The sequence below is a fragment of the Astyanax mexicanus genome, chromosome 19 (genome assembly GCF_023375975.1).
Source record: "Astyanax mexicanus isolate ESR-SI-001 chromosome 19, AstMex3_surface, whole genome shotgun sequence".
In the NCBI taxonomy this organism is placed as follows: Eukaryota; Metazoa; Chordata; class Actinopteri; order Characiformes; family Acestrorhamphidae; genus Astyanax; species Astyanax mexicanus.
Window position 1 is genome coordinate 8,581,854 of NC_064426.1, and position 15,434 is coordinate 8,597,287.

The window sequence follows — 15,434 nt, forward strand, 5'->3', positions numbered from 1 at the left end:
ATTTACATTGTAGATTCTCACTAAAGGCATCAAAACTATGAATGAACACATGTGGAGTTTTATACTTAACAAAAAAATGTGGAATAACTGAAAACATGTTTTATATTCTAGTTTCTTCAAAATAGCCACCCTTTGCTCTGATTACTGCTTTGTCTCTTGTTATTCTCTCAATGAGCTTCAAGAGGTGGCCACCTGAAATGCTTTTCAGGTGTGCCTTATCAGGGTTAATTAGTGTAATTTCTTGCTTTATCAATGGGGTTGGGACGATCAGTTGTGTTGTGCAGAAGTCAGGTTACTACACAGCCGACAGCCTTATTAGATAACTGTTAAAATTCATATTATGGCAAGAATCAATCAGTTAACTAAAGAAAAATGAGTGGCCATCGTTACATTAAATGCACTCAGCCAAGAACTACACAGTGACTTTGTGTCTTTTTGCACAGGGGTTCAGTGAAGCATGGTCATTCAAATATTTTGCTCACCTTTATTGCCAAAATTCAGTGTTTTTATTTTGTATCATCTGCACAGTTAAAACTCACTTACTGTTCTTGTAGTTCTTGGGAATTAGATCAGATTTTACTTTATATTTGAAAAACCACACATGCTGTTCGAACATGCTTGCGGCAACCTTTACAAAAAGTAGTTCAAAGTAGTAGTTTTATTAAACACAACTTGCTAACATTCACAGTGCAGGGTGGACAAAATATGTGAACCCCTAGGCTAATGACAATTGGAAGCAGGATGTGATGAGATTGGATGTGCTGGGTAAAGCTACCCTGCCCTATAAAAACACACACCAGTTTTAAGTTTGCTGTTCCTAAGAAGCATTGCTTGATGTGAATTATGCCTCACACAAAAGATCAAGCTCTCAGAAGACCTACGTTCAAGAATTGTTGACTTGCATGAAGCTGGAAAGGATTCCAAAAGTATCTCTAAAAGCCATGATGTTCATGTGTCCACGGTAAGACAGACGGTCTACGAATACAGAAAGTTCAGCACTGTTGCTGCTGCTATCCCTAGGCATGGTAAAGTCCTGTAAAGATGACTGCAAGAGCACAGCACATGCAGAATGATCAATGAGGTGAGGACGAATCCTAGAGTGTCAGCTGAAGACTTACAGAAATCTTTGGGACATGCTAACATTTTTGTTGACAAATCTACAATAAGGAAAACATTAAACAAGAATGGAGTTCATGGGAGGACACCACGGAGGAAGCCACTGCTGTCCAAAAAAAATATTGCTGCACATTTGAAGTTTTCAAAAGAGCACCTGGATGTTCCACAGCACTACTTGCAAAATTTACTGTGGACAGATGAAAGAAAACTTTTTGTTGTTTAGGAAGAGACGCTATGTGTGGAGAAAAAAGGCACAACACACCATCATCAAAACCTCATCCCAACTGTGAAACATGGTGGAGGGGGTATCATGGTTTTGGGTCTGCTTTGCTGCCGCAGGGTCTGGACGGATTGCCGTCATCAACGGAAAAATGTATTCCCAAGTTTACCAAGACATTTTGCAGGAAAACTTAAGACCGTCTGTCTGCCCAGAAGCCCAACACAGGATGGATGATGCAACAGGACAACGACCCAAAACATAAAAGTAAATCGACAACCAAACAGCTTTAATAGAAGAAAATCCAGCTTGGAGATTCCTGACCTCCTCAACCCAATTGAGATGCTGTGGCATCATGACCTCAAGAGAGCAATTTACACCAGATATCCCAAGAATATTATAGCTGAACTGAAACAGTTTAGTGAAGAGGAATGATCCAAAATTCCTCCTGACTGTTGAGCAGGTCTGATCTGCAGGAAACGTTTGGTTGAGGTTTTTGCTGCCAAAGGAGGGTCAACCTGTATGCAAACATATCATTTTTGTTTGGTATTAGGTTAAGCAGACTGTGTTTGTCTATTATTGTGACTTAGAAGAAGATCAGAACACATTTTATGACCAATTTATGCAGAAATCCAAGTAATCCCAAAGGTTTAACATACTTGTTCTTGCAACTGTGTGTGTGTGTGTGTTTGTTTGCACTTGCACATCTGTGTCAGCAGTGGGTGCAAAATTATATTATGGTTAAACCTGCCCATTAAATAGCTATAGTTGATCCTGTTAACCTTAATGCTTTAGAATTGTCTATTGTTCAACAGAGCAGATGGCGCACAGTTACTCCGCCCATAGTCTGCATGTTTTTGTGGGAGGAGGATGCTGCATTGTCTAACTGTGTCTCTGTACCGGGCACAGTAGTATAACGCTGTGTCTTCAGTTTGCAGGTTTTGTGCCTGTAATGAGACTTTGTTTGTGTCTTCTTCTTTGGAGATGCTGAATTTACTTTTAAGTGAATCTTTTAAGCTTCCTGAGGAATCTCCAATCCACTCCATTGGTTTTCCTGGTGGATGTCGAATCCAGTCGGTGGTGTAGCTGCTGTCACTCACTGAGTATCCTGAGACTTCACAGGTAACGGTGAACGACTCACCGGGCTTCACATGCTTAAACGCATCCTGCTTCAGCTCAACTGCACTCGTAGCATCTGTGAAAGAAAATAACATAGAATAACATTAGAATAAGATATGACTTGTTTATGGACCAAGCTTTTGGTCAGAATTCTCTTTATAACTTCTACCGCTGCTTACATCCTGCAGTTGCAAGAGCCACCAGAAACTGAAGGAGCATGATTTATGCACATCAATAGACCCCTCTCTCTCTCACACACACATGAACTCTGCAGCTGATGCTCAGGGTAGGTCATTTTTATATTTATATAAGAAGGATGTTTGCTTAGGGAGGTGTTCAGTTTTGCATGGCAAATACTGTTTATTTAAAACACTGTAGAGATGATGAAGAAAATAAAAAAGTGCAAAGAAAGTGCAAATAGTACTGTGTACTGTGCAAATAGTAAAGTGAATGTACCATATATCGTATTTCAGTTTAAAAGCTTGCATTTATATGTATTGCCTAAAATTTCATAACTAATTAAACAAATGGCAAAGAGAAAATGGTAAACAAGGATTAGGTGAAGAATATGACAACGTGCTATTTATTGTGTATTATTTTTAGTTGTCCTGATTTTGTGTTTCTGCTGCTTGAAAAAGCTTTTAAAAAGGTTGTATCAGCATAAGCTCATTTGAACTCATAGTAAATTTATTTTATGACAAAATATATTAATAATAATTTATTTGTAAATAAAATAAAGGAAATAATTAAGTCATCCACCAAATAATTTTTTCCACTTGGTACTATTTTAATACAGTAAACTGTTTACTATGTACTGGTTGCCTGGTAATTTGTTCATCTCTACACACATTTCTAACAATTATTGCTGCCATGCTAATATTTCTGTTGTGCATTTTCAAGTGACTTGTTCATAAAACATGGCAGATAGCAGTGAACTACTATTACAGCAAATTGCCTTTTTTCATAAATGCCCTTCTTGCAACTATTTTTGGAAACGCTTTATAATACAGCCCGTGTTTTAGAGGGTAAGTTCCCTTTACTTATGGTGTAACTTCTTTGGATGAACCAGTACATTTAAAATACTTACCTACAAGTCCTACAGGTACTTTAATTGTACGTATAAATAAAGTACAACCAGGAACAAGAGTGTAACAACTAGGTAACTTTCTGAAACTTACCTTGTACTTTCCCAACACTTATAGTGTAACTGTTCTCTGGGAATCAGTATATACAAAATACTTATGGAGTCCTACTCGTGTAATAAAAATAAAGAACAGGAGAACCTGCAATTTCCCTAAACGTATGAGAAGATGAAGAATTGATTTAGGCTTTTAAAATGACAAGGGTGGAGCAGATAAACAGATAGACATGGGTGGAGTAAAGAAAATGTATTCATTAATACACAGAAACCACAAGACTTTATATTAACGGTTAATAAGCCCACACCTCACCTCATTTCTACTGTTCTTACTCTATAAGTACACAGTATTTACTCAACAAGTACTCAGAAACAACAGGGAGTGGTGGGCTTTATTATGTAGTGTACAGTGTTTTACCATTCTTCCTCTGTAAGTACTGATACTCACCCTCTAAAATGCGGGCTGTATTATAAAGTGTTACCCTATTTTTAATAGTTTTGCCTAAATCCAATAACAGTAATCATACATGGCTAACAGATGATGACTGATAATCAGCATCTGCTCTATAACTAAATAGATTCACAACATTTCTGCTGCAGTTACGTTTGTTTTTTTTTCCACTAAAATAACAACTGTAATAATAACTTATGAGTTAAAATTCTGGCTGTGCCACAGTTGTCTGCAGCACCATGTAGTGATCTTGAGAGTGTTTCTGAGCATGCTTTATGGTGACTGAAGTCTACAATGATGATCAGCAGTCGTGGCTGTCTATTGGCTTACATACTGAAAATAATCTGAGAGGTTATTGGCCTATAGTGGTCCAGTAATGTCTTGTAAATATAGAATGCGGTTTATTTATGGCCATATATATTGTTACTGCTATGTGTAAACATTGTCCATTTTATTTACTTTATGACATAAAATGATTCTGAGATTCTGACATGCATTCTTTGCACCTTTTAACTGATTTTGGACCAATGTTTGAAGTGCTTCAAAATTACCTGACATAAAACAAATACATTGACTTATATTGAAAGTCAAGAAGGACTTTTCTTCGGCTGTGAAGTTGCAATTGTGGAGATGAAAGGGTTTTGTCCAAAAGTGATGTTTTCAAATATCTTTAAATGACAATTACTTGTGGCCATTTTCAATCATATTTTCATGAGAATTGCATGGTTATTAAACCATGACTATTTATACTCTTTTTGTGTTTAATGTTGTAACATACAGTCATATGAAAACGTTTGGGCACCCCTATTAATCTTAATAAATTTTAGTTCTAAATATTTGGGTGTTTGCAACAGCCATTTCAGTTTGATATATCTAATAACTGATGGACACAGTAATATTTCAGGATTGAAATGAGGTTTATTGTACTAACAGAAAATGTGCAATATGCATTAAGCCAAAATTTGCAAAAGTATGGGCACCCTTATCATTTTATTGATTTGAATACTCCTAACTACTTTTTACTGACTTACCGAAGCACAAAAATGAGCTTTGAACTTCATAGCCAGGTGTATCCAATCATGAGAAAAGGTATTTAAGGTGGCCAATTGCAAGTTGTTCTCCTATTTGAATCTTCTCTGAAGAGTGGCATCATGGGCTCATCAAAACAACTCTCAAATGATCTAAAAACAAAGATTGTTCAACATAGTTGTTCAGGAGAAGGATACAAAAAGTTGTCTCAGAGATTTAACCTGTCAGTTTCCACTGTGAGGAACATAGTAAGGAAATGGAAGACCACAGGGATAGTAAAGATTAATAGGGGTGCCCAAACTTTTTCATATGACTGCATTGTTCTACTTACTATGTCTGTGTCATAGATCATAAAATGTCTTTACAAATTGTATTAAAATGGGTATAACATCAAAATAGTATTGCGATTTAAAGAGCATTTTGGAACAGTGTAGCATGTTTGACTTTTGGTTTATAAAGTGAGTTCAAAGCTTATGATTCCAGATTCCAGTTTCTGTTTTTGTTCAGCTTCATGGGTTCTTGCACCACAGTGAGTCTCGAGCACAGTAATAAACAGCCGTGTCCTCGACTTTCAGACTCTTCACCTGCAGCATCAGCATGTTGTTACTGGTGTATTTACTGATGGAGAACTGGCCCTGTAGAGACTGGGCAAAATATGTGCTAGTGCCGCCATCGATACATCCGATCCACTCCAGTCCTTTCCCGGGTTTCTGACGGATCCAGTGCATCCAGTAGCTGCCCATGGAGAAACCAGACACAGAACAGGAGAGAGTGACTGATCTCCCAGGTTCCTCCACTACTGACTCAGAGGAGGTCAGTGACTGTCCATTAGTATCTGAAAAAAATAGGACAAGATTATTAATAATATTATTAAATAAAATATCATTTACTGCAACCTCTTACAGAATGTCATCAAATGCGAAACGTACATGAAATTATCACAATTAAAATACTGTAACTAAAAATCATCTTCCTGCTGAAGCTCTGAATCATTCAGTGAGAATGTTCTAGACAGTGTGGGAGTCTTGTTGGAGAGGTTGCTGATAAATTCCAAATTCTAAGGCAATAATTTGCTTTATGTACTTCAGTATATTTGAATAGGGTGTGTCCACCACTTCTGAAAGGAGGCAGTTTTAAATTGAGACTATTTTTTATTGCAATGATGTTTTCTTCAAATGGATTCAAATATGAGCAAGAAGAAGTAAAACATAATGTGGCTTATTGAATAAAAAAAAGAATACATTTGTTTGCACAGTTACAGACAGATTAGTTATGATAGATTTATTTCCCAAGATATGTTTCTCAGGTTTTTTTTTAATGGTATTTTAAATGAGCATGTTTACTTTTGTTTACTTTGTTATACATTTATTTAATTTATTGTCATTAATAAGGATTTAAAAGATCCATGCCAAATCATATACAAAAGCACAATTCAATATTTAATTCAGAATTTTGGAAAAGCCCAAAGATTTTTTTAATGATATAACATATTTTATAACGTTGTTAATTTGGTATATTGCAAAGCAGATGTTACCAAACCCAATCCTGGAGATCTACTACTCTGCAGAGTTTAGAATCACAATGCCTAAAATGTCATAAGCAATTAAACAACAGGCAAAGAGAAAATGGTTCATAAGAATTAAGTGAAGAATAAGAAAAAAAGTGTTTACATATGTGATTAATTGCTACCATTTGTTAATTATAAATATATATTTTATTTGTCCTGATTTTGTGTTTTTGCTGCTTGTATTCATGTTTAACACACAGTATATAAACTAAGAAAAAAGCTACAAGGTCTTATTTTACAGTGTTTTATCACCGTTAGCTAATTTGAACTCATGGTTAAATAATTTTATGACATCTATCAATTATAATTTATTTGCTAATAAAATAAAGGAAATGATTAAACCATCCACCAAACAGTTTATTTCACTTGGTGCTAGTATAATAATAAATTATTTACTATTTACTATTTCATTCTTAAGTCTCATAGTTGCCTGGTAATTGTTTTCATCTATACACACACTTTTAACAGTTAGTGTTGCCATGCTAATATTTCTGTTCTATATTCTATGTGACTTGTTTTTAAAACATAGCAGTAAACTACTATTACAGCAAATTGCTTTATTTATAAATGCCCTTCTTGCAACATTTTTTTTAATAGTTTTGCCTAAAGATATTAACAATAATCATACATGGCTAACAGATGATGACTGATAATCAGCATCTTTTCTATAACTAAATAGATTATCATTAATTAAATGTTTCCTATAGTGTCAATTTATATTCTTAACATTTCTGCTGCAGTTGTTTGTTACTACCACTGAAATAACAACTTCTCCACAGATGAGGACATCAGATGCTTATGAGTTAAAATTCTGGCTTCGCTACAGCTGTCTGCAGCACCATCTAGTGATCTTGAGAGTGTTTCTGAGCAGGCTTTGTTGTGACTGGAGTCTACAATAATGATCAGCAGACGTGGATGTCTATTGGCTTACATACTGTAAAAAACCTGAGAGGTTATTGGCCTTTACTGGTTCAGTAATGTCTTGTAAATATAGAATGCAGTTTATTTGTGGTCATATGTCCATTTTTTCACTCTGTAAAATAATATAAATATGACATGCATTCTTCGCACCTTTCACTGATTTTGGACCAATTTTTAAAGTGTTCCAAAATTACACAACAGAAAACAATTACATTGGGTTCTATTGAAAGTAGAGAAATTATAGTTATATTTCAGCTTTAAAGCTGCAATTTTGGAGATAAAAGGGTTTTGTCTCCGTTTTTCTAAAATGCATTTGTGTTTAAAGTTGTAACCATTGGTGAAGAAACCATAGTGGATAGGAAAGACGAGTCCCATCCAATATCAGAAATAGGTGAAATTTGTAAGCCCCCATAATAATACATAATTATAATAATAATAATAATAATAATAATAATAATAATAATAATAATCATAAATAAATAAATAAATAAATAAATAAATAAATAAATAAATAACCAAATCTGTTGTTATATTATTTTAAATATTAGGTAATAACTGGACAATAACTCAGACATGGACTATAATTCAGTAATGTGGAGTAACATGTTTAGGTTGTAAAGAAACCTTTGGTTGGATTTAACTAATAATGAACAGAATTACAGAAAAATGTATTATTATTTTTTTTGATTAACCGCAATTTCACAAATGTTCTAAGTCACTATAGGGTGGGTTTTGATTCATTTTAGCAAATATGTGCTAAAATATTTGAAAAAAATATTGAAACAGCGTTGAATTAACATTTAATGTTTAAAGGTTGTGCTAACGGTTAAATTTTAATGTTGAATCAACATTTATTTTTCAATGGTTGTGCTAAGGTTGAAATTTTAACGTTGAATCAACATAATGTACTCAACCTTCTGCCTTTTGAATCAGCATTTTACATTTCATCACCATATAATTTATAAAAACGGTTGGGTGGAGGAATGAAAAAGTGCAGTAACTGATTTTTAATTTAACACCATGTTCATGTACTATTAGTTTTACTGTTTTAGTGTTTTAGAGATCAGATGTTGAATCAGATTGGTAGTGGTGGGTAACTTTCTTTATACTCAGATTTACTGCAGTGATGTTAACACTCTGTTAACCACAGGATTTTCAATTTTTAGTGAGCTATGGTTTATTAAAGGTTGAATGTATGATGTTGAAACAACGTTGATTTACTTTTAAAAATCAACAGTTGATCCAACGTTGATTCAACCATAACATCAACCATAACATTAACGTTATTCAACCTTTATTCAACGTTGAAATGCCAGCTGGGTGTTTGTGTAATAGACTAAATTAATCATTCACAAATTGTATTAAAATGGTTTATTGCAAATTATTGCAATTAAAAGAGCATTTTTGGAACAGTACAGGAAAATGTCTGATATGACTTTTGGTTTATAAAGTGAGTTCAAAGCTTATGATTCCAGATTCCAGTTTCTGTTTTTGTTCAGCTTCATGGGTTTTTTGCACCACAGTGAGCCTCGTGCACAGTAATAAACAGCCGTGTCCTCGACTTTCAGACTCTTCACCTGCAGCATCAGCATGTTGTTACTGGTGTCTTTACTGATGGAGAACTGGCCCTGTAGAGACTGGGCAAAATATGTGCTAGTGCCACCATCAATAAATCCGATCCACTCCAGTCCTTTCCCGGGTTTCTGACGGATCCAGTGCATCCAGTAGCTGCCCATGGAGAAACCAGACACAGAACAGGAGAGAGTGACTGACCTCCCAGGTTCCTCCACTACTGACTCAGAGGAGGTCAGTGACTGTCCATTAGTATCTGAAAAAATACAGAAAAGATTATTAATAGCATAATTAATTAAATTATCATTTACAGAATATCATCAGATGGGTTTAAGGAATGTGAAACGTACATGAAATTAGCACAATTAAAATACTGTAACTAATAATCATCTTCCTGCTGAAGCTCTGAATCATTCAGTGAGAATGTTATAGACAGTGTGGGAGTCTTGTTGGAGAGGTTGCTGATAAATTCCAAATTCTAAGGCAATAATTTGCTTTATGTACTTCAGTATATTTGAATAGGGTGTGTCCACCACTTCTGAAAGGAGGCAGTTTTAAATTGAGACTATTTTTATTGCAATTATGTTTTCCTCAAATGGATTCAAATATGAGCAAGAAGAAGTAAAACATAATGTGGCTTATTGAATTAAAAAAAAGAATACATTTGTTTGCACAGTTACAGACAGATTAGTTATGATAGATTTATTTCCCGAGATATGTTTCTCAGTTTTTTTTAATGGTATTTTAAATGAGCATGTTTACTTTTATTTACTTTGTTATACATTTATTTAATTTATTGTCATTAATAAGGATTTAAAAGATCCATGCCAAATCATATACAAAAGCACAATTCAATATTTAATTCAGCCTTTTGGAAAAGCCCAAAGATTTTTTAATGATATAACATATTTTATAACGTTGTTAATTTGGTATATTGCAAAGCAGATGTTACCAAACCCAATCCTGGAGATCTACTACTCTGCAGAGTTTAGAATCACAATGCCTAAAATGTCATAAGCAATTAAACAACAGGTAAAGAGAAAATGGTTCATAAGAATTAAGTGAAGAATAAGAAAAAAAGTGTTTACATATGTGATTAATTGCTACCATTTGTTAATTATAAATATATATTTTATTTGTCCGGATTTTGTGTTTTTGCTGCTTGTATTCATGTTTAACACACAGTATATAAACTAAGAAAAAAGCTACAAGGTCTTATTTTACAGTGTTTTATCACCGTTAGCTAATTTGAACTCATGGTTAAATAATTTTATGACATCTATCAATTATAATTTATTTGCTAATAAAATAAAGGAAATGATTAAACCATCCACCAAACAGTTTATTTCACTTGGTGCTAGTATAATAATAAATTATTTACTATTTGCTATTTCATTCTTAAGTCTCATAGTTGCCTGGTAATTGTTTTCATCTATACACACACTTTTAACAGTTACTGTTGCCATGCTAATATTTCTGTTCTATATTCTATGTGATTTGTTTTTAAAACATAGCAGTAAACTACTATTACAGCAAATTGCTTTATTTATAAATGCCCTTCTTGCAACATTTTTTTTAATAGTTTTGCCTAAAGATATTAACAATAATCATACATGGCTAACAGATGATGACTGATAATCAGCATCTTTTCTATAACTAAATAGATTATCATTAATTAAATGTTTCCTATAGTGTCAATTTATATTCTTAACATTTCTGCTGCAGTTGTTTGTTACTACCACTGAAATAACAACTTCTCCACAGATGAGGACATCAGATGCTTATGAGTTAAAATTCTGGCTTCGCTACAGCTGTCTGCAGCACCCTCTAGTGATCTTGAGAGTGTTTCTGAGCAGGCTTTGTTGTGACTGGCATGGGCGTGGTAGTGGGGGGAAAAGTGGACCTGACTACCCAGGGCCCGAGTAGGGAGAGGGGCCCATGAAAATCCTGATTTTTTTTTCGCTCACCTTCCTTTGTTTACTGGCATGGATAGGGGCCCATTAACATAGAGGGTGTACAGGGCCCAGAATTTGCTGCTACGCCCCTGGTGACTGGAGTCTACAATAATGATCAGCAGACGTGGCTGTCTATTGGCTCACATACTGTAAAAAACCTGAGAGGTTATTGGCCTTTATTGGTTCAGTAATGTCTTGTAAATATAGAATGCAGTTTATTTGTGGTCATATGTCCATTTTTTCACTCTGTAAAATAATAATATGATTCTGACATGCATAATAAATTTAAGCACAGAATTGACATGCCAATACATAATAATAATAATAATAATAATAATAATCAAATCTGTTATATTATTTTAAATATTAGGTGATAACTGGACTATAACTCAGACATGGACTATAATTCAGTAATGTGGAGTAACACGTTTAGGTTGTAAAGAAACCTTTGGTTGATTTTAAATAATAATAAACATAATTACAGAAAAAAAAAATAATAATAATATATATATATATATATATATATATATATATATATATATATATATATAATTATTATTATTTTTTTTTTATTAACTACAATTCCGCAAATGTTCTAAGTCACTATAGGGTGGGTTTTGATTCATTTTAGCAAATATGTGCTAAAATATTTGAAAAAAATATTGAAACAGCGTTGAATTAACATTTAATGTTTAAAGGTTGTGCTAATGGTGAAATTTTAATGTTGAATCAACATTTATTGTTCAATGGTATTTCTAAGGTTGAAATTTTAACGTTGAATCAACATAATGTACTCAACCTTCTGCCTTTTGAATCAGCATTTTACATTTCATCACCATATAATTTATAAAAACGGTTGGGTGGAGGAATGAAAAAGTGCAGTAACTGATTTTTAATTTAACACCATGTTCATGTACTATTAGTTTTACTGTTTTAGTGTTTTAGAGATCAGATGTTGAATCAGATTGGTAGTGGTGGGTAACTTTCTTTATACTCAGATTTACTGCAGTGATGTTAACACTTTGTTAACCACAGGATTTTCAATTTTTAGTGAGCTATGGTTTATTAAAGGTTGAATGTATGATGTTGAAACAACGTTGATTTACTTTTAAAAATCAACAGTTGATCCAACGTTGATTCAACCATAACATCAACCATTACATTAACGTTATTCAACCTTTATTCAACGTTGAAATGCCAGCTGGGTGTTTGTGTAATAGACTAAATTAATCATTCACAAATTGTATTAAAATGGTTTATTGCAAATTATTGCAATTAAAAGAGCATTTTTGGAACAGTACAGGAAAATGTCTGATATGACTTTTGGTTTATAAAGTGAGTTCACAGCTTATGATTCCAGATTCCAGTTTCTGTTTTTGTTCAGCTTCATGGGTTTTTTGCACCACAGTGAGCCTCGTGCACAGTAATAAACAGCCGTGTCCTCGACTTTCAGACTCTTCACCTGCAGCATCAGCATGTTGTTACTGGTGTCTTTACTGATGGAGAACTGGCCCTGTAGAGACTGGGCAAAATATGTGCTAGTGCCAGTATCAATAAATCCAATCCACTCCAGTCCTTTCCCGGGTTTCTGACGGATCCAGTGCATCCAGTAGCTGCCCATGGAGAAACCAGACACAGAACAGGAGAGAGTGACTGACCTCCCAGGTTCCTCCACTACTGACTCAGAGGAGGTCAGTGACTGTCCATTAGTATCTGAAAAAATATAGAAAAAGATTATTAATAGCATAATTAATTAAATTATCATTTACAGAATATCATCAGATGGGTTTAAGGAATGTGAAACGTACATGAAATTAGCACAATTAAAATACTGTAACTAATAATCATCTTCCTGCTGAAGCTCTGAATCATTCAGTGAGAATGTTATAGACAGTGTGGAAGTCTTGTTGGAGAGGTTGCTGATAAATTTCACAGCCAATAATTTTGCTTTATGTACTTCAGTATATTTGAATAGGGTGTGTCCACCACTTCTGAAAGGAGGCAGTTTTAAATTCAGACTATTTTTTATTGCAATGATGTTTTCCTCAAATGGATTCAAATATGAGCAAGAAGAAGTAAAACATAATGTGGCTTATTGAATTAAAAAAAAGAATACATTTGTTTGCACAGTTACAGACAGATTAGTTATGATAGATTTTTTGCCCGAGATATGTTTCTCAGTTTTTTTTAATGGTATTTTAAATGAGCATGTTTACTTTTATTTACTTTGTTATACATTTATTTAATTTATTGTCATTAATAAGGATTTAAAAGATCCATGCCAAAACATATACAAAAGCACAATTCAATATTTAATTCAGCCTTTTGGAAAAGCCCAAAGATTTTTTAATGATATAACATATTTTATAACGTTGTTAATTTGGTATATTGCAAAGCAGATGTTACCAAACCCAATCCTGGAGATCTACTACTCTGCAGAGTTTAGAATCACAATGCCTAAAATGTCATAAGCAATTAAACAACAGGTAAAGAGAAAATGGTTCATAAGAATTAAGTGAAGAATAAGAAAAAAAGTGTTTACATATGTGATTAATTGCTACCATTTGTTAATTATAAATATATATTTTATTTGTCCTGATTTTGTGTTTTTGCTGCTTGTATTCATGTTTAACACACAGTATATAAACTAAGAAAAAAGCTACAAGGTCTTATTTTACAGTGTTTTATCACCGCTAGCTAATTTGAACTCATGGTTAAATAATTTTATGACATCTATCAATTATAATTTATTTGCTAATAAAATAAAGAAAACGATTAAACCATCCACCCAACAGTTTATTCCACTTGGTGCTAGTATAATAATAAATTATTTACTATTTACTATTTCATTCTTAAGTCTCATAGTTGCCTGGTAATTGTTTTTATCTATACACACACTTTTAACAGTTACTGTTGCCATGCTAATATTTCTGTTCTATATTCTATGTGACTTGTTTTTAAAACATAGCAGTAAACTACTATTACAGCAAATTGCTTTTTTTCATACATTCCCTTCTTGCAACTATTTTTTAATAGTTTTGCCTAAAGATATTAACAATAATCATACATGGCTAACAGATGATGACTGATAATCAGCATCTTTTCTATAACTAAATAGATTATCATTAATTAAATGTTCCTTATAGTGTCAATTTATATTCTTAACATTTCTGCTGCAGTTGTTTGTTACTACCACTGAAATAACAACTTCTCTACAGATGAGGACATCAGATGCTTATGAGTTAAAATTCTGGCTTCGCTACAGCTGTCTGCAGCACCATCTAGTGATCTTGAGAGTGTTTCTGAGCAGGCTTTGTTGTGACTGGAGTCTACAATAATGATCAGCAGACGTGGATGTCTATTGGCTCACAAACTGTACAAAACCTGAGAGGTTTTTGGCCTTTATTGGTTCAGTAATGTCTTGTAAATATAGAATGCAGTTTATTTGTGGTCATATGTCCATTTTTTCACTCTGTAAAATAATATAAATATGACATGCATTCTTTGCACCTTTCACTGATTTTGGACCAATTTTTAAAGTGTTCCAAAATTACACAACAGAAAACAATTACATTGGGTTCTATTGAAAGTAGAGAAAGATTATATTTCGGCTTTAAAGCTGCAATTTTGGAGATAAAAGGGTTTTGTCTCTGTTTTAAAACCATAACTATCTAAAAATGGATTTGTGTTTAAAGTTGTAACCATTGGTGTAGAAACCATAGTGGATAGGAAAGACAAGTCCCATGCAATATCAGAAATAGGTGCATTTGTAAAGCATTTGTAATTTTGTAATTAAAATTTTAAAAATCAACAGTTGATTCAAGGTTGATTCAACCATAACATCAACGTTATTCAACATTTATTCAACGTTGAAATGCCAGCTGGGTGTTTGTGTAATAGACTAAATTAATCATTCACAAATTGTATTAAAATGGTTTATTGCAAATTATTGCAATGAAAAGAGCATTTTTTGAACAGTGTAGGAAAATGTTTGATATGACTTTTGGTTTATAAAGTGAGTTCAAAGCTTATGATTCCAGATTCCAGTTTCTGTTTTTGTTCAGCTTCATGGGTTCTTGCACCACAGTGAGTCTCGAGCACAGTAATAAACAGCCGTGTCCTCGACTTTCAGACTCTTCACCTGCAGCATCAGCATGTTGTTACTGGTGTCTTTACTGATGGAGAACTGGCCCTGTAGAGACTGGGCAAAATATGTGCTAGTGCCAGTATTAATATATCCAATCCACTCCAGTCCTTTCCCGGGTTTCTGACGAATCCAGTGCATCCAGTGGCTGCCCATGGAGAAACCAGACACAGAACAGGAGAGAGTGACTGACCTCCCAGGTTCC

The 15,434-nt window shown here is 33.7% G+C and overlaps 3 gene segments (V, D, J or C); all 3 read right to left on the reverse strand.

The window, feature by feature from the left end:
* Positions 1-2,124: 2,124 nt before the first annotated feature.
* Positions 2,125-2,779, reverse strand: LOC125784490 (immunoglobulin heavy variable 4-61-like). The segment is given in 2 exon segments: positions 2,125-2,528; positions 2,632-2,779. Coding segments are annotated over 2 exon segments (444 nt in total).
* Positions 2,780-5,521: 2,742 nt separating this feature from the next.
* LOC111190825 (Ig heavy chain V region 914-like) lies at positions 5,522-9,590 on the reverse strand. The segment is given in 3 exon segments: positions 5,522-5,654; positions 9,136-9,386; positions 9,481-9,590. Coding segments are annotated over 3 exon segments (390 nt in total).
* Positions 9,591-12,293: 2,703 nt separating this feature from the next.
* LOC111190823 (Ig heavy chain V region 914-like) lies at positions 12,294-13,109 on the reverse strand. The segment is given in 2 exon segments: positions 12,294-12,798; positions 12,894-13,109. Coding segments are annotated over 2 exon segments (429 nt in total).
* Positions 13,110-15,434: the final 2,325 nt, after the last annotated feature.